We start from the raw sequence: 25882 nt of genomic DNA, 5'->3' as shown, positions 1-25882 counted from the left end.
TGCAAATACTTTGCCCCAGATCACCCAGCTCCTTTCCCTTCTGGGAATAAAGGGACACAGAGTGGTGGGAGCACATCTGGGATGGTCGTACCCAGAGCCAGCCACAGGCATGGTTCAGCCTGGACCAGATGCTCTCCCTTTCCCTCTGGTTGATGCACTGGTGCCATGGCAACTGCTAACACCAAACAGCTGAAACGACAATACAGCTTCAAAGCAGCTTCAGTCCCTAAGGACCAGTGGGCATATTCTGGGGGTTGTCATCTCCTCCTGGGGACCCCAGCTAAAGGATGTGCCTCTGGAGCAGGGCAAAGCCAGACTGCAACATGCTACCCCTGCATGGAGCCCAAAACCCACCTAGCATTGAAAAGTTCTGATAAATAATCAATCTTGCCCCATGGAAAGATAAAATCTGGCATGGCAGGACTCAGAGGCTGAGAGAGCAGCTGTTTGCCCTTAGCTCCTGACTCCTACCCTGGCCCCCAGAGCATCCCATCTTCATGCTTTGGAGGCAGAAAAGCAGCTCCAGCACCAAGGATCACTGGGGCAATGGGATATTACGTCATGTCCCATTGCAGGATTACATCTCCATGCAGCTGCCCAGATGAGTTTCTGCAATCAGTCACAGACCCGCTACTTGCGAGAAGTTTTTGGATGCTGCAAAATGGTCCTGGGGGACAGAAATCACTGGGACCTGGCCCATGCACACTCCAAGAGGGGCAGAAAAGCTTTTCTTTGCTTCTGAGCTGTACAATCTGTCCATCACCTACTTGAGCCCTGGTGATTTCATTGTAAGGGAGAGATGTTCCCATTTTATCCTATACCCTTCCACCCCCCCGGCAGCTGGCTGGATTGCTGCTGGTAACACACACATTTAAAGTTAATCTTTTGCCATTATTTCTCAGAAGCTCCATCTGGCTGCCTTCAGGCCTGGTGTGGTGATTTCCTTGCCTCCGTGACAGCTATTTTGTACACGGGGAAGCTGCCCCCCCAAAAAAGAAAGAAGGATGTGAAAGATGGAGCTGTGATATGTTTTCACCTCCAAATATAGAAAGACAATTTCCCCCTCTTTAAGATTTCTTCTTCCTCCTCTTTAAAAATGTCCCAGTGCCTTCAAACTGAGCCAGCACTCCAGTGAAATCCCATTACCAAGGAGGACGAAAAGTGTTTGCAGGGAACCTGGACCAATAAAAACCATCATCAAGGTGACCAGAGACAGGCTGGCTCTTACTAGCTTGCATAGAGAGCTACCCAGCGTGGGGAGATGGCAAGGGAGCTCAGCCCCAAATCCTGCAGGCTTTCTGCAAATCGGGCATCCCGCTGATGCCAAAAGCTTGGCCTGGGCGGGGAGTGGGGAGGACAGGACTGCGTGGGGCATCGCTCCCTTGGGATGCTGGCGGTGGGATTGATGATGTCCGCCTTCCTCCCGGCAGCGCCTGCGATCTGATTTCTCCCTGCCGGTAGCACAGCTCCCATACAAAGGCTGTGCTGAGCACTCGCGGCAGGGCTGGACCAGGGGGTCGCGCCGGAGGGGACACCGGATCCGTCCTCAGCGCTGCTTGAGCCTGTGCTGCCGCTGGGACGCGCCGGCTGCGCTCTCATGCACACGCGTGTACCCAGACGCACGCTCCGGCTGCTGCCCACCTTCCCCTCCACCGCTCCCGCGGGAGGATCCATCGGGCGGATCAAGGCACGTCTTGTGGAATCAAAAGGATTAACTCCCCGGGGAGCAGCCGCCGGCTTCACAGCGCGCTTGGGAGTTGTGGAGCCAGCCCCTCGGCGGTGGATAATCCCCCTCGCTGCTGGCAGCCTCGGCGGCTGGGAAGAGCGAGCAGGGCTGTAGGGTGAAGGGACAGGAGAGGAAGAGGACGAGGAGGAGTATACATACACGCACACACACACACACACACCCCGCAGGCAGCGGCACCGGAGCGGTTGCTCTTTGCGAGGAGGTCTGTAGGGAGCCGGGCGCTGGATAGAGCAAGCTGGAGCATCAGGATAGCTGATCTGTTCGCTTGAAAAAGTCCTTAAGGTAAAACCCGAGAGCAGCCACTCCTCATCTGGGCTGCCCTTTGGAGACCAGGCACGGGGCTCGCTGCTGTTGTGGACATCGTCTCTGACCATGGTTTTGTTCTTAAAGGAATCAATCAGGAGATGTCGGCAACACAAGTTGCTGAGAGCGCGGCTGGGAGCTGCTTGCTGCCTGCTCTGACACGCACTGTGAGCAGCTGAACTTTGTGGGGTTTGAACATACATTTCTCCTCTGCGGACACTTCAGGCAGCACTACGGGAGAGGAGAGGCACGGCACCGCACACCTTGCGCCTGCTGGTACCCACACTGAGCTTGGGGGATGGCAAAGAGGGATTTCTGCCTCTCCAAGGACCATCACCTGTGAAAAGAGGCTGGAGAAGGGTGATTTATCTTTCTTTTCCAGATGACTGAAAATAGCTACAGGATCCTGCCTCTCTGCTTTTCATCAGTGAGTAGCATCTGGGGGAGATGGCTGAGGGACAAAAATGGTATCGCTCAAAATCATTCTAGCACCTACTTTTTTCCAAAGAACTTCATGTCCATAGGGGTTTGCCGCGGACATTTCCAGGGGTGAGGACCAACATACCACAGATACATCCCTACTGGATCATGTAAGAATTCGCAAATGAGAAACCGACCCCAGCAAGACCTTCTCTGCCCAGCTTGCAGTACATGGTTTGGTGTAAGCACAGCAATTCTCGCCTCTTTCTTTCCCTTTTAAATCTCTTGGGCTTGGAGACCTCTCTCCCCATTGCAATTATGATCATTTGCAACATCAGTGCCATCAAAGATTGGAGCACTTTCCTCTCCCAGATCCTTCCCAGCGTTAACAAGACTCTGAACTTGGTACAGCAAGTGGAAGCCACCACCAGCTCGGTAGTAAGTGTCCTGCAGGACCCTGAGCAGGACAGCTACCTGTCCAACAGCCAGTCCATGAACTCCAGCAACTTCACGGCTGGCCTGGACCACTTGTTCCAGTACTCGTACTCAGACAATGACCAGCTCTACAAGGAGTATAAGCCCCCTCCTCGAGATGCCATTCCTCTGCCCAAAGCTGTCCTCTACCTTCTCATGGCAGCCCTGGTGGTGGTGGCAGTGGCGTATGCCATCGTCGGGCATCTCATCAAGGACCTCATTCATGACTTTATAGGTGAGTGCGGGCATCAGGCGCTGCGTGCATGTGATCAAAAAGAGCCTGGGGCAGAGCCCAGGGATGCTGGCTGATCAGTCTCCTTTGATTTGGTGGGGTTTAGACCAAGCCTTTACCCTTTCACATTTACAGAAGTGTTAGTTTATCTGATGTGCTGGGTTCGCCAAGCTGAGCTGTGTGTTGATGAGCTTCCCAGAGAAAATCCTTGGGTTCAGCTCCCTTCCTGAAGAGATGAGGCTTGTGCATGTATGTATAAATGTGTGTGTGCTTAAGTTGGTGCTGCCAAACAACTGAGCTTGGATTACAGGTCTCCAAAATGAAGAGTTTCATGTCAACAGATACCTGAGCACGGGAGAACAACCCGCCAGTGCATTGTGAAAGAATAGCTGCCATATGAGCCTAACCCCTGATCAGACACCAGAGAATCCACAAACTCCCAGGAAACGCAGCTCAGCAGTCTGACTCCCTTGTACAGCGCCTAGCACAACCATTACAGCCTGTGCAACAAATCTGGACAATGATAGCTCAAAGAGTGCATGTTTTTATGGGATTTGGCTTCCCGGCTCTTCATTCCACCCTGCTGCTGATGAACGAGGTCCCTTGTCATTGGGGACAAAAGCGCAAACACTCTGCTGGCTGTAGCCGCTGTGGGCAGGCAGAGGTGCAGGCAGAGGTGTTGGCTGCTTAAAGCATGCCCTCAGTGGCACTCTTGTTGTTTGCCCATGATTTGTCAGGCTGGTCGTGCTGGGGAGTGCAAATGTACTCAGTTCCCTAAGGAATGCATGGTAACTTTTGGCCCCCACAGCCAGCTTGCCATGTCCTTTTAGGAACAGGGCCCTGCTGCAGGGAGCTGGTGGCAGTTTTCCAGCTCAGATGAGGGGCTAGGAGGGATCCACAGATGAATCTAAGCTCCTAGCTCCTGCAGATGTATATACCCCCCCACTGAAAGCTCTGAGGAGCAATGTCCTCTGCAGGGGAACAGAGCTGAAATCCCTCTGCACAGCCCTTGCTCTGAGCCTGCCCCCCAGCCAGGGATGCAGCCCTGCAGGCTCCATCTCTGCAGTGGGAGGGAGATCACACTCATGTGGAGCAAAATACACGTGCTCCTTCATGATTTCCCTTTATTTCCATGCTCCTGGGATGCAGGAGGTACACACCAGTCAAAACTCTAACCAACTGCCTGCAAGGCAGGCAGCACCCATGCCCATGCCTTGCTGATGGGACGGGCAAGCCAAGTCCCTTGGGCAGGGGGTCATGACCAGGCAGGGGCCAGCAGATATGGGACTTAGGTAAATGGGAAGGAGGGATTTGGGACAAGAAAGGTCGAACCTCCTGGCAAGCAGCAGTGCTTGGGGTCTCACGTGAGGCTCAGCCAGGAAAACAGCAGAGAGCTGCTGCTGAGGAGTCTTTCTTTGCCCCAGCTCGAAGGGAACTGTTATGTCTTAAAGTGTTATATATAACACTTAATCAGCATCTTGCTGGGGCTGTAACATCTCCCAGCTCTGCCACTGATCTGATTTAGCATTGTCTTCCCAACAAAGGGACAGCACCTAAATTATACACACTCCTGCCCTGAGATGCTCAAAGGACCAGGTCAGGACAGGTTAGAAACCCCTCTGAGTCGCAATGCCCACACAGAGCAGACACCCCTGCCCTTTTTACTGGGGTACCTGGGGCAGGAGAGCATGGATGTGAGTGCTCAAAAACACCCCTTGGGTGACTACTGGAAAACAGAACCAAAATCCACATAAACGTCATGCTCTTCCAGGCAGGGAGAGAGGCTGAAGCCAGGGTTGGAGGCACCCATGCCCGTGCCGTGCTCAGCATCAGTGCACCCTGGCGACCTTGGGCACCTTTTGGTTTGCCTCTGTGTGGGACAAGGTCAGCGGGGTGTCCCTTCCCTAGCAAAGCCACAAACGGACAGCCACAGCCTTTCACAGCACCACAGCCATCCCAGGGCTGGCCAGGCGCTGGGAATATCTACCCACTTTCTGCCACTTTGGAGAAGCCCTTTCCCAGCTGAACATCCTTGCTGGGCACAGAGCGTCCTCTCTGCCCTGGTGGACGTGACATCTCTCCAAGTTAGGGTCAAAAATCCAGATGTGAGCTTCTGCCCCATCCAGAAAGAGTAGGCATCTACCAAACTCCAGCAGCACCCCTCAGCGCCAAAGGCTGCCTCTGACTCGTCCTATTTAGCACTCCAGGCTTGTCTTCACACCATTTATGCGCTTAAAATGAGCCAGTCCTTGGAGGAAAGCAGACAAGTCCATGTTTGTTAACTCTGCCAAGAAACAGCCCTTAAAGAGAAGGTTCCATTTGAATGAGTTTGCATAAAATTACTTCAGGGACAGGACAGAGGGACCAAGGGATAGTAAATAAGAAACTGGTCTATTAGCTGCCTTAACACAATGCCTGAATTTATATACTCAGCAGCAGCTCCAACTTCCACTAACAGAGTTTCTGCACTAATCATATTTATAAGGATACAGAGAGATGGAAATAAGATGCCAAAGGGCTGGAGCCTGTTTGGGGGAGATTAAAGTGTGAATAGCTAATCGCTACTTTAAACAGTCACTCGGAGACGTCAAGGATGATTTTAACTCCTCACCAGCAGCTTGTAGGACACCACTGGGGGACTCAAAGCATCACCAGCTCCATGCACCAACAGGGACCCAGTTGCTGGGCTCAGTTCAGGAGGGCAAAGGGGCTCTCGGGATGCTGCTGAGCTCTTCCCCCTGTGAAGTCTGCATGGGTATTTGAGGCACTGACACCTCTTGCAGCTGCTTCTTAAAATTCAATTAGAGCTTGCCCAGGCATCCCTGGGGAGAGATGAACGCAGCTGTGATGCCCAGTTTGGTAAGGAATAGCAGGAAATGAGAGGCTGCATCAGAGGAGAGGGAAAGATGTATTATTGGAGAGGATGAAGGCAGAGATCCCCTCCAGCCAGGGTGAGGATCCTGTCTGTCCTCATTCCCCTGGGTAGGGATAAGAGGGCTCTGAAAAAGGCCCCTCTTCAGGTTTTCCTGGACACACTTGGCCAGGGAGAGCCTGGTTTCTCTCTGGTTTCTGATTTCCCACTTGCTTGGAGCTGACGAAGCCTCATGTTTGCGCCTTTCCCAAAACTCATCGGACATCTCTGCCTGGGGATGGATGCGATCCCCGCGAGGCAGGAGGGGAAGGCTCTGCGTGAGAGCCGCTCAGACCAAGGCCACCAGTTAAGACAAATTGGGTCGAAGCATTTGGAAAGCGGCTTAACTCGGGAGCGCTGGAGAGCTGCCAGGGACGGCGCTGCGGAGAAGTGCCGGCTTGGCAAATGACAAGCCTGTCACCAACGCGCGGAGCGCCTAATTACTGCAATCCTTGGGAATCAGCCCGCCCTCCCTCCTCCGTCCCCAGCAGTTCACTGCACATTGCCCTTATTGAAACACACGAAAAAAAAAAAGGAGGAAAAAGGGAAAAAAAAAAAACACCACCCCAAAAGTTTGACTGGAAACAAAGCTGTTGCCATGGGGACCACAGCGCGTGCGGTCCCTGGGAAAGCATCGCACTGCCTGCACAGAACCACTCGGGTCTGCGTGGGAGCTGATGCTTTGCAAAGAGACCTTTGCTGGTGTCACCCAGTTCAGACGAGGTTTCCTCTGAGCTGCCGATCTCCGGAGGAGACCTTGAGGAAGTTTTTCCTTTGGGGATGAGCCCAAGATGGGGTACGGCAGCGCAAGCTCACTGATGCTGGTGGGACTGTGTGGGTCGATGGCTTCAGAGCAGCTCAAAACCTTAACCCATTCTTGGAGCAGGGTCTTTCATTTCTTTGCCCTTTTGGCCCACCAGCTGTATTTTTCTTTTTCAGCCTTATCTCCACCCGCCACATTGCAGGCTTCTTTAGGAAATGGTCTCCTTGAACAAAGAAATTGTGCATGAACGTGGCGTTACTGAAAATAGCTGCTGGGTGATCCTGCAGGGAGTCAGGATCCACTTTTAATTGCTCCACGCAGAACCACAGGGCTCTTAGGATAATTCAGCCCGTGGCAGGGATTGCAAACTGAGTCTCAGGCCCATCGGAGAAGACTTACATCTTCCCTTTGGGCTCTGGTTTGGCTATGATTCATTTGCTTCCCAAAGTTGTTGGAAAAGAAGAGACTACATCAGGTTCCCTTCTGTTTCCCACCTGGGTGCTAACCCACCTCTAACACTAACCCCCTGCCTCAGTTTCCCTTTGGGTGCATTGGGGTGCACTGTGGTTCTTTAGGCATTGGTTAGGGGTGCTGATGTCTAGCAGTAGCTGCTGTAGGATGGCTTCCAGTGGGTTAATTCCCACTCCCAGCTACTGTAATAACAGACAGATGCCCCATTGCCGCATCCATCCTGGCATCACCACAGCTGCAGGCTGCGGCTGTCGGCCAGACAAGTGGTCACAGTGGTCTGGCCCTGCCAAAAGCAGGCAGCAGTGGCCTCACTCCAGGATAGCTGCTTCTGCAGCCAAACCTTTGAAGCACAAAGCCTGAGCAGTGATTGTTCCCAGCACATGCTGCCAAGGAACGACCAAGCCTGGACTCAGGGATACGCCATCCCACAGTGGCATTTCCATGCCTGCCATCCAGTGGTCCAGCAATGGGCTGTATCAGGTCCCTAAGGTGAGCACCGTGCCTCTCTACTCCTCTGCAAGTACTGATGTTTTTGAGCTGAGACCAAGCACAGCTCCTCACTCTCTGGCCATCTTTGCCTCCATGGGCTGGAGGATGAGGAGAGCAAATAACCAAGCCAGAAGCATCCCTGCCTTACATGTACCACACCTGAGTCACCACCTCCCTGAAACCTGCTCTCCAGAGCAGCAACACTGCCCAGGGATCAAATGCAGGCTTGGTCCAGGGTTGTTCTGGTGCACAGGAGCTATTTTTAAGAGAATATCATAATTAACTGAATGCTTTTTCCATATCACGCCCTTTGATGACAAGTGACAGCTCTGCAGAGGGACAGTGTCCTTGCCTGTCCATCACCAAAGTAGCATGCTCATGTTGCTTGGTGTGTAGGACAGTTTTGACTTGGCCAGCATGACTAACCTAGGAAATTTCTGCAAAACAGGGAAGGAAGAACAGACTCCAACAGCAATCTAATTCAGAAAGACTGGGGGGAAAGGGACTTCTTGATAACAAATTACTACTGCCAGAGGCAGACAGAGATTTTCCAGCAGAACAAACCTGGGAGATATCTGCTGATTTTGCTAATGAATAAGCAGAGTCCATCCTGCAAATGAGACAGATACGATGACCAGCTGAGACTGCAAAGGGACATGAGTCACATGAGGGATACCCTTGAACTTGGCCAGAGCTTGTCCTGCCTTGTTGCAGAGCACAAGGCGATTGCTGGGTCAGGACATGCTTCAAAGAAAGAGGTGCTTCTGCTTCTGCTCCTGCTGCTGGAAAAGGGGCTTTTTTAGCAGCTGTTTTCACACCCAACTCCATTTAAAGCAAATAAAACTAGAGCACGAGTTCAGTTGTTCATCTAACTTGTTTCCCCTTCTGTTGCTTGTTTCCATCTCTGTAGGGAGTGTGAATGTCTCACTGCATTGCATTTAAATTTCATCCCTTTCTCCCACTTCCCTCTGCTCTTCTGTCAGGGATATCTCTTGTCCAGTGAGCGAAGTGCCTCTTAGACATCCCACCCTTTTACCAGTGGATGCAGGGGACCTGGCCTGGATAAGACTGGGCATGAAGCATCCCTGTGCTCTGTGGACACAAGCAGCAGGAGGCTACTCCCTGCACTGTAAGGGGTTTCCAGGTGAGGATCACCCCTCATGGTGCTGGTATAAGGAGAGGTAAAACACACTGTGAAATCTGCAAAGCCCTGAACAACGTTTGTCTGCCCCTAAAAACACAGCGCATCCTAAGGATCCTGCTTCCAGGGATGCAGTCAAAGACCCAGGCAGAGCCAGGGAGGTGCAGGGGCACTTTGTGCCACATCACTCAGCTATTTAGGGAGAGATTCTAATCCACAACTCCTGGTTTACTTAGCCTGCCCTATCTCCTCTCCCCAGCTGCTTTGGATCAATCCCTCCATATCGATCTCACCCCATCTCAGCACTTTCCACCTCGCCTTTCGCCCTGCAAGACCTCAGGAGGCAGGCTGAGCCCCAGCAGCTCCTGGCCAGCAGGGAGAGGTGCCTCTGGGTTAGAGGCATTTTGTCCCTCTCCTTTACGTGACACATGACTCCTTGTGGCTGGAGCCTGTGTGAACTCAAATGGTGACTTTCCTCCAAAAGAGGATTTCATTTTCCTCTCGGTGACAACTGTGCCCATTTTCTGTTGCTCATGCAGACCCCCTGCCAGAGGTAAGGGATGGAGAGAAAAATCCCTGTCACGATGCTAAAGGCTTCAGCTACCTTAAGAGGGTCACCACCATCCCTCAGCTCCCACCCCCTCACTACCCTCCATTACCTGATTACAACCCCCCCTCCCCAGGGCTCATTATCAAGGTTTCTAACCCGTGCTTGTGCGTGATGTAAGGTTGTGCATCACATCCCCTGCAAAGATCCTTCCACATCGAAGCAAGGTTTAATCTCATGGGGCCAAAGCCGTGCAGGTCTCCCCTCTCCTCCCCTTCATCCCTCCTCAGATATCCCATGGGAGACTTTGGTTTCTCAACCGCAGGCTGAGAGGAGCTGGGGGGGGCAAGCTGAGGAGGAGCATGTTGAGGCTGCTGACAGTTTTATGGCTGTTTCTCCAGGGTCTTGCTGGCAGGAGATCCTCCATCAGCTCCATGGGGCCTCGCTCCCCTCTTCCACACATGGCAACACGCTGAAGTTACAGGCCATAAATGGCCACAAATAACGTGTAATTGTGTAATTACTTCACTCCTTACTTACACAGTCAAATCATAAAGGCATCGCAGTAAATACCCTCTAATGACAGCCTAATTACATCTTCCTGCAGATTACTGGGTAATTAGATCCAGCAGGCTCCAGAAATAATTCCCAGGGAAGCAGCGGTTCGGATTAGCGCGTACAATCCGGCCCGCTCTTACCCAGGAATTAGACCGTGGCAGCCTCGCATGAGCCGCCTTCCCTGGGCACCCTGTCACCCTTTGGTGATGACGCACCCTGACCCTTTTCCCATAGAAATAGCTTTTGCTGAGCCCCACATTGCTCTCCCAAAGCACCATCCTCTGCATTTCTCCCTTTATAATGGTATCACGGTGCTGTGCCTTGCTTTGGTTTCTTCTGCTGCCTTCAAATGCCCTCAAGTGTTCATTGCTTGGCCACCAAATGCCACTTCCCCTCACTTAGAGGCATGCAAAGCTGTGCTCTTTGCTTCCTATCGCATGCTGCAACCCTCTTGCAGTGGGTCTTAGGATATTTGGGTACCCATCACCTCTTTTTCTACAGGATATTCCCTTTCTTCCCTGCCAGACCAGCCCCTACTCCCACTGGAGTTTTATGGCTGACGTCAAGGAAAGCAAGCTGAGAACTTTAATAGCATTTGTAGGAGGCAATCTTGTTATTGTCTTCCAGATCCTCCTCATGCCAAGCGGTTGCATGTGAGCCTAGGAGGTCTTAGGGGCAGGAGAGGGGGGGTCCAACCAGCATGGACCCAGCCCAGGCAGCCAGGAAGCAGCCAGTGGAGTGTTTGGCTTTGGTCTAAATCCAGTAAATCCAAGCAAAATGGAGGCTATAAAGGGAAAAAGACCTAAATGAGCCTTCTGAGCTTGGCTGCTTTCCTCAGGGAAGGGTTGCGATGGAGATCCCAGGGATTGTGGACCATGCAAGTGAAAGCTAAATGCCCCAGTTGGGACTTGGGGCAGATCCAGGGCTCCCCAAGAGCCTTTGGGCCGCATCTTTGATGAGTTCTCCCATCACTCCTGGGAGCACCAAGGTAGCTGTGGGGACTGTGGAGGTTGTCCTGCCCCTCTCACACAACCAGCAAACCTTGATGGAGGTGATGGAGGTGAACAAAAAAGGAAAGACAAGAAACAAACAGTCATTGTCTGGACACACCACACGTGCCCAGCATGGTGGAAGCCTTCTCTTCCTTGTAACCTGCACCCATGTCCAGCCAGCCCACACCAGCAGTGGGGTACAACACCCCCCTTCTCTCTGCCTGGTCGCTCTGGCAGGGCTGGACACCCACCCTGGCTCCACAGCATGAGCATCACCCCAAAAGCCATGCCCTGTGCACACCTTGGGAATGGTGTGGCCAAATGGCTTCAGGCTGGAGAAAAATGACAAATCTTCTGGTGTTTCTTCACAGAAGAAGCTTTGGGGCTTTCAGAAAAGCCCCAGCATTAACCTACAGTGCACACACCAAGCACAGGGAGGACCACAGGTCATTGCCATCTCTCTTATCACTCCTGCAGCAATGTCTGGACACCACTGGTGACCCAATAAGTCAGATCTTCCCCTCCCTCCACACCTGGGATCCCACTCCTGCGTTTGTTATCATTCAGCCTTGGTTTGGCTGCAAAGCTTTTTTCCACAGCCCATGAAAAAGGCAGTGTCTCACTGTGATTGCACTTCTCTGGCCCTGCTCTGCCAGGCAGCCTGCATCCTCCTCCGAAGAGCTGCAATTGAAACGCTGTTGGGGACAGAAAACGCCACAAAGGAGAAAAATGTTATTTCTTAAACAGGATCCATTGGTGAATAAGTGGATTCCCTCAGAAACAACTAAACCAGGCTGGACTTTTGTCTGCCTCCTGATACTCATCTCTGCTTTGTTTTGAGAACAGGGCTGAAGCAGAAAGGTCCTGGTGCTCCACTGCCCACCACCGCCACTTAGACTCGCCCACCTTTGGTTTGCTCATTGCTGGTGTGTCTCCATCATGGCTGGACATGGCCTCTCACTGCCCAAACAGCCAGGTTTTTAAATAGCAGCTATTTGGGAAGCAGCACACCACAGAGCTGCAGCGCTTTGTGCTGCAAGGGATGTCTTGGTCATACCATGTTCCAGCAGTGACCACTGTATTTTGGAGTGGGATCAGTCACCCCCAGGGTTGTCAGAGTAGCTGGATCAGCTCAGAGCCACATTGTGGTGCTCTGGTGTTCTGCCAGAAGCACAGCCCCAAAGCTGCCCACGGAAGGGTTGAAGCCCTGGTGTGGCTGTGATGCACTCCCATGGCAGATAAGCTGTGTCCCCAGCCATGCCTCCAGCCCCTTTTGGATGTCACATGGATATTTAATCATTCCCTCTGTTTCTGACAGCAAAAACCTGCTGTGGGGAATACATTGCCAGAGAGCCCAGATGCACACTTCGCTTCAGAGGCACTTCATTTTCATTTTTGGGATTAGCAGTGTGATTTCATTTGCCTAAGCCAGGAGGGCTTCCAGAAACAAGCAGCCTGAAAACCAGCCTGAAGCTGGGAAGAGCAGAGACCCCAGTACCAGGGGATCCAAGGGGACTGAAGGGGCAGGGGTGGGATGGTAAATATCCAGAGTGAGGGGCAGGATGTAGTGGGAGGCAGTGATTTCCCAGCCAGCTTTGACTCTGGGAACAGCCAGACGTAACCAGCAGCTTGTTCTGTGCTTTTGCCTCCTCCAGACTGGATCTTTGGCCCCAGCCCGGATGACAACAGCAACAAGAGCGACGTCAACTGCATCAGCAACAGCGTCAATGAGATGAGTGAGATGCCCGAGGTGCCACGGCGCCGGGACCGCCAGCCCCAGGACGTGGTCATCACCATCGGCGAGACCTGCCACTTACCACAACAGACGTGATGGGCACGGTGGCTGGGCCAGGTGGGATGGAGCAGCAGGAATGGAGCGGAGCGATGGAGCAGCAGGAAGATGCAGTGGGACTGCAGCAGCCACCATGCAGGACTGGGCAAAGAGAGGAAGGGAAGGGCAGAAGGCACCACAGAGCAAAGCCCTTCTCGCCCTGGTTTTGCCAGCCTCTAAGGACTTTGCTGGGGTGGGTGGCATTCCCCTTCTTCCAAGCACGTCAGTCCTGCCCTGATGTCTGCCCATGGGTTCATGACCTCCCTTTCTTCCCTGTGAATAGCAAAAAAGAAAGGCAAATGCAAAATACACCCACCAACAAGAGGAATGAGCCAGAGAGGAGCCAGGCGGTCCTTTGGTGTGCGGCTGCCCTGCAGCACAGGGATGGATGGTGAAAAGGGCAAGGGCGACAAAAAGGCAGCATGAGAAACGGGGGTGTCTGTTTCTGGGGAGAAGCCCAGGACACAGCAGGGAGCTGGGGCTGCAGCATGAGTTGGGGGCTGCAGAAAGGCACTGGAAGGTCAGTAGGAGCCAAATCCAACCCTGTACATCGATGATCTGCACAGGCCATCATTCCACCCCTTAGCTTTGCAGCTCTGCTGGGTGCCTTCCTCCTCCCTGCCAGGGCACTGCCACCCAGAACTGCCCTTCCCTCTTCTCCCCACTTCTCTCTGTCCAAAGGCATCCTTTCCATTGCTAACTGCAGGTGGATCCTCACTTCCCCTTTTTTAAGGGGCTGAGGGGAAGCCAGCAGCAGGCAAGGTGGGGGGTGACCTCCCAGACCAAGTGGGAAAAGAAGCATCACGATGGTTTAATTGGTATTCTAAGGCCAGTTCTTGCCCTGCTTGGGGTTTTGAACCAGGATCCATCATTTCGCTGTATAGCAGAGCACAGGCACCAGGACCAACCTCATTCCTTTGTCCCAGTGCCTCTTCCTTATGAAGGTCCCTTTGATCTCCACATATTTCCTAACCTTAATAAAAGGCTATAATAATGGCCCAGAGATCTGGTCCCAGGAAAAGACAAGTGGTCAGGACTTCAGGGAGCCAAGCCCTGCCTTTCCCAGACTGAGGCACACAGAGCACCCCTAACAGCGGGAGCCAGAGCGTCATTTTCCCCTTCTGAATGCAGTTAGGGGAAAATGAATGTATTTTCCACCTCCTGCTCTGATGGCTTTTAATGAGAGCCATTACCAGCAGTCCCACGCTGGGGCTTTGTCTGCTTTGCAGCAAGCAAGGGCAGTAGCTACAGTACCGCAAACACCCCTCAGTAATTAACCATTTCCAATCAGACACTCCATTGCTCCATCCAGCATTCTTCTCCTATTTGATTTGGCCCTGGGTTTGTAATGCTAGGTCCAGCAGTGGGGCTGTCAAGGAGAAGACAGGCAGCAATGCCACAGAAACATGGAGGGATCCTGGGGGTGAGCCTGGGTCTGTCAGTGATGGAGCTGGCTGTGTGCTGGGGAAACTGGGAAGGTCCAGATTCCTGCGGGACAGGAGCTTATATGTGGTGGGAAGGCTGGTCTTTTCTTCCCTGCTCTTTCAACACATAGAGGCTGGGCAATGGGGTGACCCAGCTGCCCCCAGTCACTGCTGGGGGTACAGTGAGGCCATGTGTCCAGCATTGGCACTGCTCTCGAAGGGACTGGTCCCTGCCATGGGAACATGGCCCTCACCGGGCACAACTGGTCCCCCCACAGCTGCAGGCAACAGCCCCAGCTGCTCATCTGCACTGAGGATCCATCACGCAGCTGCTGGAAATGAGGCTTCCTTGTGGATGGAAGCAGCCCCTTCCACTCCAGCAGGGTCCTTGCTCCCTTCCTGACACTTGTTGGGTCCCACACGGCACGGTTGGACCCCGCGGGGATGCTCCTGCACAAGCAGCAGCTGGCACCCAGCATCAGCGTGGCTGCCATCCACCCAGGACACTGTCCTCCGAGCAGGAGAAGGAAGGAGCCAAGCTCCCTCCTGTGGCCACCGGCACCGGGGTCTACCGGGCTGCTCAAGGCTGGGAGCAGTCTGGTGGGGAATCACCCTCAGCCCGCTCCCCTCCTGGAGCCAGGACCCCTCCTTTGAACCCCCTTTTTTGCAGGGATTCAAGGAAGGATCCTGATGCTGTGCCCATCCCCAGACCAACCGAGCCTCAGGTAATGCTGTGGCAAGGGGAAACCACCAACCGTCTTCCTGAGCCCCAGCGTCTCACCTGCTCAGCACCGGGAACCGGGCTGGCTCTGGGGCTGTGCAGGACCCCATGGCTGTAGCTGCTTTCTCTCCTGTGACCCCACTGGAACCCGCAACACGACAGGGGAAACAGCAGAAGACACCAGTTTCACACACACACCACCTCCGTCCCCCCATCCCTGCATCGCTGCCATCATCTGGCACCTGCCTCGCCGTGATTTATCAACAGACACCGCACTGGTGCTGAGCTCTGAGGATGCTCTGAACCTGTCAGAGAGTCATGAGACGCCATGGAGCCGTTTTGCCTCCAGAAACTGGAGCAGAGTGTGGCTTTTGGCTGAAAGCAGCCCCTGTTCCTCCAAGACATCAGTGGCTTCCAGCCCAGGCACCCACCCCTGGACTGGCTGCTTTTTGGAGGACATCTCCAGCACCCTCAGAGCACCTTTGAAGCGGGGTGGCAGTGTAGGACCAGATGGACAATCAAAACTGAGAGGGTGGGGAAAGAAGAGTTGTTTGGGGGCCAGGGCACATGACAGCAACCTCATCTGCTCCTCTTGCCTACCAGGACCCCTACTCAGGGCTGGGCTGTCCCCACCAACCCTTTCCTTGTCCCGCACCTCCTCCAAGCAGGGTATGAGGGTCCAGCCATCCAACATCAGGGGCTCAGGGAGAAGGTCCATGGGAAGAGGTGTTGGGGGCTGTTTTGCCTGGGGGAGGTTTGGGGGGTGCCAAGGGGAAAGGAGGCTGATGAGGGTTCCAGGCTGCTCCGACTGCTCCCATGCCTGCACCTCCTTGGTGCAGGAGGTTGCTGTTTAAGCTCCTCTTTCCTCCCCTAAGCACCTTAGGGAGCAGGGGCGAGAGATGCCGGTGCTTTTTATAGCAGCCATAATCCTCACCGCACACACTGCCTGTGCCCTCCCACCCCGAGGCCCAGGACTGAGCCTTCAAGATGGGGGCTGCTGTCCCAAAACTCCCTCAAATCCCTTCAGTTCCCAATGTTGTCTCTCTCCCAGGGCACCGATCCTGGCTGGGGATAATTGTGGCCTCAAAACCCCTTTGCAGAAGGTGTCTGAGGGCCGCAAGTGTTGCACCCCTCTGCCAGTTACAGCACTCTGATGTACAGATTGATGTTACAGCCAGACAGCTGCAGAAGTGCATGGATGAAGAGTGGAGCCACTGCCTGCCCTCTCTGCTCCATTCCAAGCCTGGGGAGAAGGGATGCGGAATGGGAGGTTTGATGCCTGGGAGAGGCACATTTCACTTCCCATCCCTGTCACAGTGGCCAGCTCTGTCCCCCTACCCAGCCCCAGCAGCAGTCACACACCTGTGACCACCACCAACCATGGAGGACTGCAAGCTCCCATTTGGAGGCATCCCTCTGGTCAGGCTCCCCATCCTGTCCCACTGGAGATGCATCCTGACATCCCCCTGACAGCCTCTCTGCAACATATTCAAAACATGTATTTTTCCCTTTAAACACACCGCGGAAGGGACAAAACCAGGCTGGGGGGGTCCTCTAGGTCAGGCCCAGCTAAGACGGTGAAAGAAGATGAATTTCTCCAAGGAGCAATCCCGATTTTCCTTCCCCTCCCCACGGGGAACCGAAAGCGGGCAGGAGGTGGCGACAGCAGCACACGCATCTGGGCACACACAGCTTCAGGTGTCACCCCTGGGGTGGCACTGAGAGAACCCAGGTCCCACTCTACATGGGAAAGGGGGGATTCTTACCAAGTGATGGGTATATAAATGGGAAGGAGAAGGCGGCACATTGCGGACCCTGATGGGCCGGGGTGGGTGCGCACCACCCAAGGGAGGAGGAAGGGGACTCCTGGCACCTTGGCTGGGCTGGAAGGGTGACATGGGCAGGGAACCCAGCCCAGAACCTGTCCTTGTCACCCGTCCCTTGTCACAGCCCTGAGGCCCCAAGCAGTCATGTTTGTTTTTCACTCTCAAGCAGGGTTGGGAAGCTCTAAAACCAAAGGATTAGAATCCAAAGCAAAGGCCAGGCAGGGAACAGCTCCAGGAGGCATTTCCCAAAGGCTCAGCTAGCTCTTGGCTTGTGCTCCAGCTTTGTCCCTGCGTTCAACAGCCTCTGGGTCATTCAGCTGCTGACCCAAGAGCAGACCCAGGGGGAATTCAGGGGGTACCACAGGAGGCAGGAGGCTCCCATGAGACGCTGGGCAGTCAGAGCATCCCCTGCCTGGTGTGGCTTCTCCAGTGTGTAATAAGAGGTTGAGCACACACTGAAAGCATGCCCGTCCTTAGAAAACAGGCGGAAGGGGGGGGGGGGGGGGGGGGGGGCAACTCTTCCTTCTCAGCTGCCTCTGCACAAACCTGTAGGAGGTTCTGCCTTTGGAAACCTGTAATCCTGAGGGAATGGGAAGGAAAAACTGGAAACCAGCTGAAAACTCAGGGCACAGGAACCCTCCACTGGGCTGGTTTAACCTGGTACAGGGGAGTCCTGGGCAGGGCACAGGGAGCAGGCTGAGTGAAACCAGGAGAGAAGGAGAGCTAGATGATGGGGCCAGCCTGAGCCAGGTCCTCAGTGCCAGCAGTGAATGCTCTCCTGATCTGGAGGTGATTTTGGCATCATGGGGCTCTCCCTTGGCTCCACCAGCACCAACATTTCAGCCTTGCCCAGGAGAACATCCCCACAGGCAAAACAGGGCAATCTGAGAGCAGGGTTTGGGGGCATGACCAGCCCCTCCTGTCTTAGTTGTTGGCCTCTCTGCCCCACACTGCCTGCAATGGGTCAGGCAGCTCAAGCCCAGGGCTCCGCCTGAAGCACTGCTCCCGGCAATTAGAGAACCGTGGGGTGAATGGGACACCCTCCCCATTGGCACTGGTGTCACTAGGTCACATCATTGCACCCCTACAGCTGAACACTTTCTCTTGAGGGGTTTGGTTTTCAGGCAGGTCACCCTGTAATGCAGCCTGCAATCATCTCAGGGAAAGCAGTGGGCAAGGTATTGTCAGCCCCAGGTTACACTTGGTCCATCCGGACCTTTTCTTACCTTCTCATGTTAGCAGTGGATGCCAGAGACAAGCCTCAAGCAGAGCCCAAAAGGTTCATTTTAGAGCAGTTCCAAGCAGCCCTGTTACAGGTTTCCTCCCAGCACCTGATCCCTGAGCAATGCACAGGGAATGATACAAGGGACAACATGGAGTATCCCTGCCCCAAGTCCTGGTGAAGGTCCCTGTGCCAGGATCCAGCCCCATACCCCCTGCACCCACTCGCCTGGTCACCCCACAGCAATGCACCCCACAGCAGCCAGCTGATAGGGTTGTATGGGGCTATAGGTCTGCCAGACCAAAGGCCACGGTGAGGGGCGGAAGGGCTGGAAGCCACCTCCCCTTTGACCATGGGCACCAGGCTCTTCCCCTCTGTAAAAAGGTTATTTTCCTGGTGCCTCCCCACAGGAACTACCATAAATCGCTTAAATGGCTGCAGCACTCAGGGGATGGGCCCTTTCTGAGCCAAGCTGCATGTGGGGAGGGGAAGGCCCAGGGGAGTGTTTAATAGCTAGCAAGGGGAGCCATTGAAGTGTTTTACTGCCTCGTTAAGTCAGTCTAATCTCTGTGTATATCTTTAAAAGAAAAAAAAAAGATGACTGCATGGTGTTTTTATTGTAAGAGGTGGGTGTTTTCTGGCACCGGCTGGGATCCTGCCTGCTTTATCTGCTTGTTTTCTTACCTAACACCAGAGCTGCACAGCCCAAGGGCAGCAGCAGGCAGGGCCAGGCACTGCTCCTCCCTGGGCAGTGGTGAGAAGGGAGGCTCCATGTCTATGCTGCAGGCTGTCTCTCACCCATGGGTGCTGTGCACCCCATTGCTGCGCCCACCTTGCAGCAAGAGGTACTGAGATTGGAGGGGATACCCAGATTCTATGCGCAGCTGAGGCTCCTGTAGGCTAGGCTTAAGAGTCCATACCCAGGGGAACCGCAGCAAAGGCAATACAGAGCTGCCTGACCGCTGGGTCTAGCTATGGAAGAGGAACAGGCTGAGCATTTTGTTTCTAAGGTTTCCTTACGTTATGTTTCACCTCAGCCCAGCATAAAACGTGGAAATCCTGCCAAACCCTGCTGGCTCCAGCATCCACCTCCCCATCTGTAAAAACTCATGGTTTCAAAGCCAGGAGACGGAACGGATGCTGGGCTGGGACGGCAAGGCTGGATAAGCCGCCTGCGTTTGCTTTGGAAAGGCTGATGTTTCCACGAGCTCCAGTGGTTCTAAAGGGACCCACCCTCTAAAATCCACCCAGGAGCAAATCCCAACAGCCTCAAATCAGAGCTGTGGCTGCTCCCACCCCATGCTGGGCTGGAGAAGTCTCTGTCCCATACCTGGACCCCCATGCACACCCTAGATGGAGGAGGCTGCAGGAACCAAGGCTGCAGACGCAGAACAGGGGAAGCAAACATGACTCCAGCATGGCTAATGGGGCTGGCAAACACCTAGAAAGATCTTCCTTGGAAATCTGGGCAGGAAGGGTGTTTGTAAGTGGAGACATGGATCAGCTGAGCTCAATACACCCCATCTCCCACAGATCCAGTGTCACCAGCATCCTTGCTCCCAGCAGATGTGCTCTGGTACCTAACTGCTGCAGGAAGGGTGACTTTTATATGTCACCACCCTGATGTGAGAAGGGACAGATCCCTGGACACATGGTCTGGGTTAAAGGACTGGGGTTAAACCTACCAGCAGCTCCACAGGATCTCACTCTCCCCTTTCCCTACAAACCCCCATAAGCTCAGCAAAGCACCGACACTGTGGCCTGGGAGACACGCTATCATTTATTAAGCCAGCTAATTTTGATGAACATGATTTAACAGTGCTGGAGGACTTACCCTGTCTCCCTCAGGGACCCTTAGCTGCTTCATGCCATGCAGGGTTAGAATGGAAGCAGGGGACAGCCAGCCTTGGGGGACGTGGTGGCTTAGCAGCAGTGGAGCTACACAGGGAGCTATAAGCTGCTTGGAGGCAATGGCAAGCCAAGCACAGCTGCTCTGGGGCAGGCAGATGGGATGCTCACATAGGGCAACCTGGTCCCAGTTTGCTGAGATTCCCACAAGTCCTCAGCAGGTGCCATCTCCTGGAACTGTGGGTGTTGTGCTCTCCATGTCCATCCAGGAAAGCCCTGAGGATCTGCAGGCAAAGGGAGGATGCTCAGGGGCCTCAGTATGGAGTACAGGTTCCACTGAAGGTGCTGCTTCAGAGGCACAAAGCTGAACCTGTCATGCACACAACCACCTTCCTAACCACGGCCAGCTCACATCTCGTATCTAGGGAGAGCCACAGACAGGTCTTCCCTCTCTCTTGACTTCCCATTGACATCAAGAGATGGTGTCCCCACTCCCACCACGCCAGTAAGGGAAGAGCCAGGCTGTGACCCACACAAGCAGGGTAACAACAGCATCATGGTGAGAGCAAAGCACTGAGCACCCACGCATCCATGGCTTTTCCACGCACATAGAAGAGCCCCTCTCCTTGAAGCAGGATGCTCAGGTCCTTCCTGCAACATCTGATGAAGGCAGCAGGCCTGCCCAAGCTCTCATGCAGCTCCAGCTTGAAGCCATGCTCTACAAGTCAGCAAGGGGTGTGCTGGGGGACGCAGTGTGTGGACAGTAAAAGGCACAGGCAGAAGCCAAGGCTAAAAGGACAAAGAAGATGCCTCCAGGGCAGGGGCACTGCAAATCCACCCTGGCAGAGAAGCCCCATGTTTCTGGTTGCTGGTAGGGGGTAAAGACCTGGCACCATTCATCACACAGATGAAGAATCCCAGTCATCACCCCCATCACACTGTGTCAGGGGGAAGCACTCCCTGGGCCTGAGCCCCACAGGCTCTGCCAGGCTGCCCATACACTGCCACATCCCGGGGTTTCCGAAGGACACGGTCCAATAGTGGAAAACAGCCCAGAAACAAACTGGGAGAACTGGATCTCCATCTCCCACTCACCACATCGCCCTTCTCGTGTAATCACATTTGGAAGGGAAGTCTGCACCATCACCCTTCCTCCACAGGGTATGGATGAAGGCATTCAAACCAGGCAGGGCTCCACTCACAGGAAAGAGGGTTTTAGCATCCCCCATGTGCCCCAGGTCAACTCTACCCTGGATGGACACTGACCCTGAAGACAATGATGGAAATGAGCACATCCAACAGGGATAACCTGCTGCTGGCCTTGCCCCACACCTCACACTGAGCATGCTGGTGCCACCATGGATGTGTGGGAGCATCTCCTGTCCTCTCTGGGCAGCCGGTTTACAGGAAGGGTCCCCAGTGTTTGCAGATAGAAGGCTGAGGATTAGAGGGGAGATGTCCCACCGCACCAGGTTTTCCCACCAACCCTTCCCTGCCACCAGCGTGAAGGACAACAGAGGAGTGACCAGCCACCTGCAAGCACCACCCCAGGGCAAACGATTAAGTTTATGGGGACCCACCTCATCCCCCCTCTCCCATAAAGCTGCTGCAGGGCCAGCACCCCATCCCTTAGGGCTGCATCACCGAACACTGACAGGGGGTTAGAGGAACAGTGCAGCACCACCAAGCCAGCCTGTCCTCCCTTCTCCAGCCACCCCAGCTCTCCCAAGCAGAGACAAGTGAAGCAGAGCGAGCAGTTGGGAGAGCTGGCGTGGTAAGGGCGAAGCCATGGGCTACAAGAACGTCACATCATCCTGAGACTGGAGCCAGCGCCAGTGGGCATCATACTCCAAGTGCAGTTTGCTGTTGAGTTTGCAGTTCTCGAAGTCACCCTCGGCTTTCCGAGCCTTCCCATCCAGGTTCCCCTTCCCCAGCCTCTCCCCAGCGCCTGAGGGCACTTTGGTGTCTCTGCCTGGTTCCACAGAGGAGAGCTGCTGGCCCAAATGCCCGTTGGCCACCTGGGGCTCCTTTGCAAACCGGTGATCCTGGGGCAGCCGGGCTGAGGAGATGTCCACGTGGGGCCACTCGTGCTCTGCTTTGCCCTTCTCTTGCTTTGCCAGACCCCTCTCGGGGTCAATCCTGACCCAATCCTGCTCCGCCCTGACCAGGGCTCTGCCCGATGCGGATGCAGTGGCGGTTTCGGCTGCGTTTTGGGAATACTCATCCATATCATCAGCCAAAGTGTCCAGGTAGCTACCAACGGAGATGCTGTCCAGCGGGTCATTGGGGTCCTGCAGGCTGTCCCAGCTGCCCCGCCGTGAGGCTGCCTGGCTCTCTACCAGGCTGTACTGGCTGCTGGCCAGGCTGCTGCAGCGGCTGGTGAGCGTGCTCCGCTCCTCCAGCAGCCACTTCACCGCCTCGATGCCCTCATTCACCACCACCAGCTGCTGCAGGATCTTCACATCGACCGCTCGCAGGTAGGCCTGGTGGGGAGACAGAAAACAGGGGTTTGAGGGGACCAAGGTGAGCCCCAGTCCCAGCACACCCTGGCAGAGGTGCCACTGTAGTGGCCACAGGTCTGCTGGGCTGCTTGATGAACAGCATGGCACTGGGAAACATCCCAGGGGACCCTGTCCAAGACTCACAGACACAACCACTGCAACCAATGACTTATGGTGCCTACCACCCACCAGCGCCTTCAGGGAAATAAACCCAGAGCACTTATGTCACTGTCTCCTATGGGGACAGGAGGAAGCAAGGAACTGGAGGCACTGGGTGTAGGTCTGAGCCCAGAGCATCCCCCAAGCCCTCGGGGGTGGCAAGGCAAGAAGACCAAGCAGGGGCATTGCTCTGAGCAGGGGTCTGTCTGGACCACCAGCACCTCCCCAGGCTGTTTAGGCTGGGTCCCTTCATGCATTTAGTTCCCCTTTTCTAGGGTCGGATCCAAGCCTAGTGACAATGTGACAGGATCTGGAGCCTGAGATCCAAATCACTCCCAAAAACCAGAGGAAGACAGTGGAGTGGAACAGTCACTGCTGACCACACCACTTCCCACAAAGACTCCTGCCCCCCCAAGCCTTTGCAAAGCTTCGGTTGCTGCAGAAACATCTGTTTTCCTAACGGAAAGCCCCGCGTGCCAAGACATTCCTGTCTGTGTGATACTGGCTGCCGAAAGCCACTGGATTTCCCCTGTGCAGGACACAAATATTTTGCCAGGAAGGGGAATAAGACGGCAGTGGTGGGAGAGAAACCCATTGCAGGACAGGTACCGGCAGCTTGGGAGCTGCAGATGCCCACAGACTGGTTCACAAGCTCACTCTGTCCCCAGCACCAGCAAGCTGGGATAGAAATCAGAGTTGCCCCACAGGATCCTTTCTAAGCACAGCACCCGGCCCCCAGCATCCGGTACCCTCAGAGCCACCCGCCTGCCCCCGGGTGACCCGCTGGTCTCTTGAGACCCCCCATCTCCGGTCCCACAGTGAGCGCAGCAACAAAAGCATCCGAGGAAGAAGCCTGGGAAAACTCCAGCCAGGATTTCAGCACGTGATGCCTCTCAGTCCAGAGGACACAAAAAAAGGGGCAATGATTTGTAGAGACCCAACACAAATCCGCCATCCCCTCCCCATGCTCCGCAAGCTGGATTTACATGAAAAATAGCAGCGATGTGCCCGGACTGGGGCAGGAGCCAGCACTGGAGTGCAGAAACTTCCTTTCTAGGCAAGTTATTTCAAAAACTGCCTACAATGGACTTTTCTGCACAGGCTGCTGAAGCATCTGGCCTTGGCAGGGAGAAGAGGCGGGAGGAGGAAGGCTGGGAACCCTGATGAGGGGGTTCCCTGGTTTTCTCTGCCTCGCTGCAACAGTGCTGTCAGAGATGCCGGGGAGCCACCCCAAAAGCAGGAGGTGGGAAAACACCCCCCCTCCCCCCTTTCCATATGGTTTGCTGGAAAGAGTTGAGCATCGCTTTGCTGGTACTTTAGGCCAGCCTGACCCCATCCCGTTGCACCCTAAGAAACCCCCTCTCCAGCAAGGCAAGAATAACATGGGAGAAGCCCGAGGTCCAGCTGCTTTGTATTCCTCCAGATGTGGTGATGCAGCACCACAGCACCAACCTTGTACCAAGGACAGCCACGGAGGGGAGCATCACACTCCTCCCAGGGGGGATACAGTCCCATTCCCCTCCCCAGCACACAAGAAACCTGCAGGCACCTTCATCCCTAGGGATGAAACATCCTCCTCAGAGCAAGAGGCAAGTATGGGAATTTGCTATCTTCCCCCCTCATCACCCACTCCCAGGGCAGCTTCTCCAAGGACCACTGGGATTTACTGGTCTCTGCTGCTGGGGAGGGTAGATTTTGGTTCTTTTTCATGGGGATGGGGGAGCCCTGTACTGGGTTTTGGGCACCCAGTGGCTATTCCCAGGGCTGCTGACCTGGGTGTGAGGTGTCCTTGCTTCTTTCAGCCAACAAGAGGAGCCAGGGCCGAGAAAGGAAAAGGCTTTCTTAGCCAAGGTTAATAACACACAGCCAAAACCAGGCCTTGCAGACTGGGAGCTGACCCTGCCTGCACCTGGGCAGGGCAAGCACCACGGCTGCTTCCTCCTGCTCTTCCTCCTCCTCCTCTGAGCAACTCAGGGCCCACAGACCTTTCTCCTCCGGTCAGAGTGCAGCCTGGAAGCTGGCGTGGAGGGAGGATGAAAGAGAAGGGAGGATGAAAGCACCGATGGGGAATATGGAGTATGGAATGGGGCAAAGCAGCGGTGCCCCGGGTGGCAGGCAGGGATGTAGGCGTATTTAGGCGGTTTCCCTATGGAAACGATGCTCATTCCCACCCACCCGCCCTGTGTGTGCACGCGTGGGAGAGTCCCTTCCCCCAGCAGCACTTGAACCCATTGCCCAATCTCGCCACGTTTCCCAGAGCCGCAGGCATCGCCGGTATTTGCTCCCTCCACGGAAAGAGGGAGGCGAGAAAGCTGCCATCGACACTCCCACGGTCCCCGGGAAAGGCGGCCAGAGGAGCACAACCCTTTACGAGACACCAGAGAAGCCCCAGCAGGAAGCGAACCCCGGGAAAGCTCCCAGCGATGCTTGTGCCTTGTCACTCAGGGGGTGACACCCGTGGGGGTGGGGGGACCCGGCCACCATGCCCTTGGCGAAGGTCCCTGCCCTAAATCCTGATCCCTGGAACACTCTGATCCCCACCGGAGCCAGCGCCTGGGGTGAGGAGGGGAAGCAAGACGGCGGTGAATGAAGGGGTTCGTGAGACCCCAAGTGGGGGGGGATGCTGTGTAGATCGGGAAGCAGAGAAAGACGGGGTGAAGGACTGTTAATGCACAGAGGAAAAGAAGGGATACCCCAAAAAGCAGGCAGGGCTCGGGGCACTATCAGGGGGTTGTTAGCGGGGCATGGCAGGCAGTTACCCGGAGGGGATGCAGCTATCCCGGGATGGGGGGGAAGGATGGAATTACCCGGGGAGGGGGGGGGCACTTACCGGGAGGTGGCAGGCAGTTACCGGGGGATGCAACTATTCGGGGGGGGGGGTGTGCAGGCAGCTACCGAGGGGACCAGTTACCGAGGGGTTACGGGCAGACATCGAGGGCACAGCGGGCAGCTGGGGGGCACGCATCTCCCCACGGGTGCGCAGCGCCCCGGTGCCGCAGGACTCACCATGTCGAGGCGGAGCGCCCGGAGGCGTTCGGCGAGCGGCAGGCGGGCGCCGCGGGCCGGTGCGGGCGGTGGCGGCGGCGCGGGGGCTGTGTCTGCCCGCAGCCCCCGCAGCAGCCCGGCGGGCGGCCGCCGCCCCACCTTGGTGGCCAGGTCCCGCAGGTCGGCGGGCAGCGCCTCCCCGCCGCTCTCCATGCGGCCGGGCCGGCGGCGGCGGCGGCGGCTTCAGCGCTGTCACCCGGACCGAGCCGCGGCCCCGCCCCGCCGCGCAGGCCACGCCCCCCGCCTCCACCTGTCCG

The 25882-nt window shown here is 55.2% G+C and overlaps 2 protein-coding genes across 2 annotated transcripts; one reads left to right on the top strand and one right to left on the bottom strand.

Annotated features, from left to right (window-relative positions):
- The first annotated feature begins 1961 nt into the window (after window positions 1-1961).
- On the top strand, window positions 1962-13192 carry LOC130610663 (uncharacterized). Its single transcript, XM_057430731.1, has 3 exons — window positions 1962-2029; window positions 2138-3179; window positions 12704-13192. The coding sequence occupies exons 2-3, from the start codon at window positions 2702-2704 to the stop codon at window positions 12877-12879; spliced, it is 654 nt and encodes a 217-aa protein (XP_057286714.1). The 5' UTR covers window positions 1962-2029; window positions 2138-2701; the 3' UTR covers window positions 12880-13192.
- Window positions 13193-21149: 7957 nt separating this feature from the next.
- Window positions 21150-25810, bottom strand: LURAP1 (leucine rich adaptor protein 1). The gene is made up of 2 exons (XM_057430729.1): window positions 25587-25810; window positions 21150-22403 (listed from the first exon to the last, which is right to left on the bottom strand). The coding sequence occupies exons 1-2, from the start codon at window positions 25776-25778 to the stop codon at window positions 21714-21716; spliced, it is 882 nt and encodes a 293-aa protein (XP_057286712.1). The 5' UTR covers window positions 25779-25810; the 3' UTR covers window positions 21150-21713.
- Window positions 25811-25882: the final 72 nt, after the last annotated feature.

Source organism: Pezoporus wallicus, unplaced genomic scaffold (assembly GCF_028554395.1).
Source record: "Pezoporus wallicus isolate ANWC-B61680 ecotype Strahan unplaced genomic scaffold, APGP_CSIRO_Pwel_v1 contig_10084, whole genome shotgun sequence".
Taxonomy (NCBI): Eukaryota; Metazoa; Chordata; class Aves; order Psittaciformes; family Psittacidae; genus Pezoporus; species Pezoporus wallicus.
Note: the sequence above shows the minus strand (reverse complement) of the source record. Positions and strands in the feature narration are given on the sequence as shown.

What these genes read in the sequence shown, in the direction of transcription:
- LURAP1 (XM_057430729.1), bottom strand. Translation starts at nt 25,778, where the DNA reads ATGGAGAGCGGCGGGGAGGCGCTGCCCGCCGACCTGCGGGACCTGGCC. An exon ending in GGGCGCTCCGCCTCGACATG is followed by an intron (nt 22,404 to 25,586) that starts GTGAGTCCTGCG and finishes TCTCCCCACCAG; the next exon opens with GCCTACCTGCGAGCGGTCGA.
- LOC130610663 (XM_057430731.1), top strand. Translation starts at nt 2,702, where the DNA reads ATGGTTTGGTGTAAGCACAGCAATTCTCGCCTCTTTCTTTCCCTTTTA. An exon ending in CCTCATTCATGACTTTATAG is followed by an intron (nt 3,180 to 12,703) that starts GTGAGTGCGGGC and finishes TGCCTCCTCCAG; the next exon opens with ACTGGATCTTTGGCCCCAGC.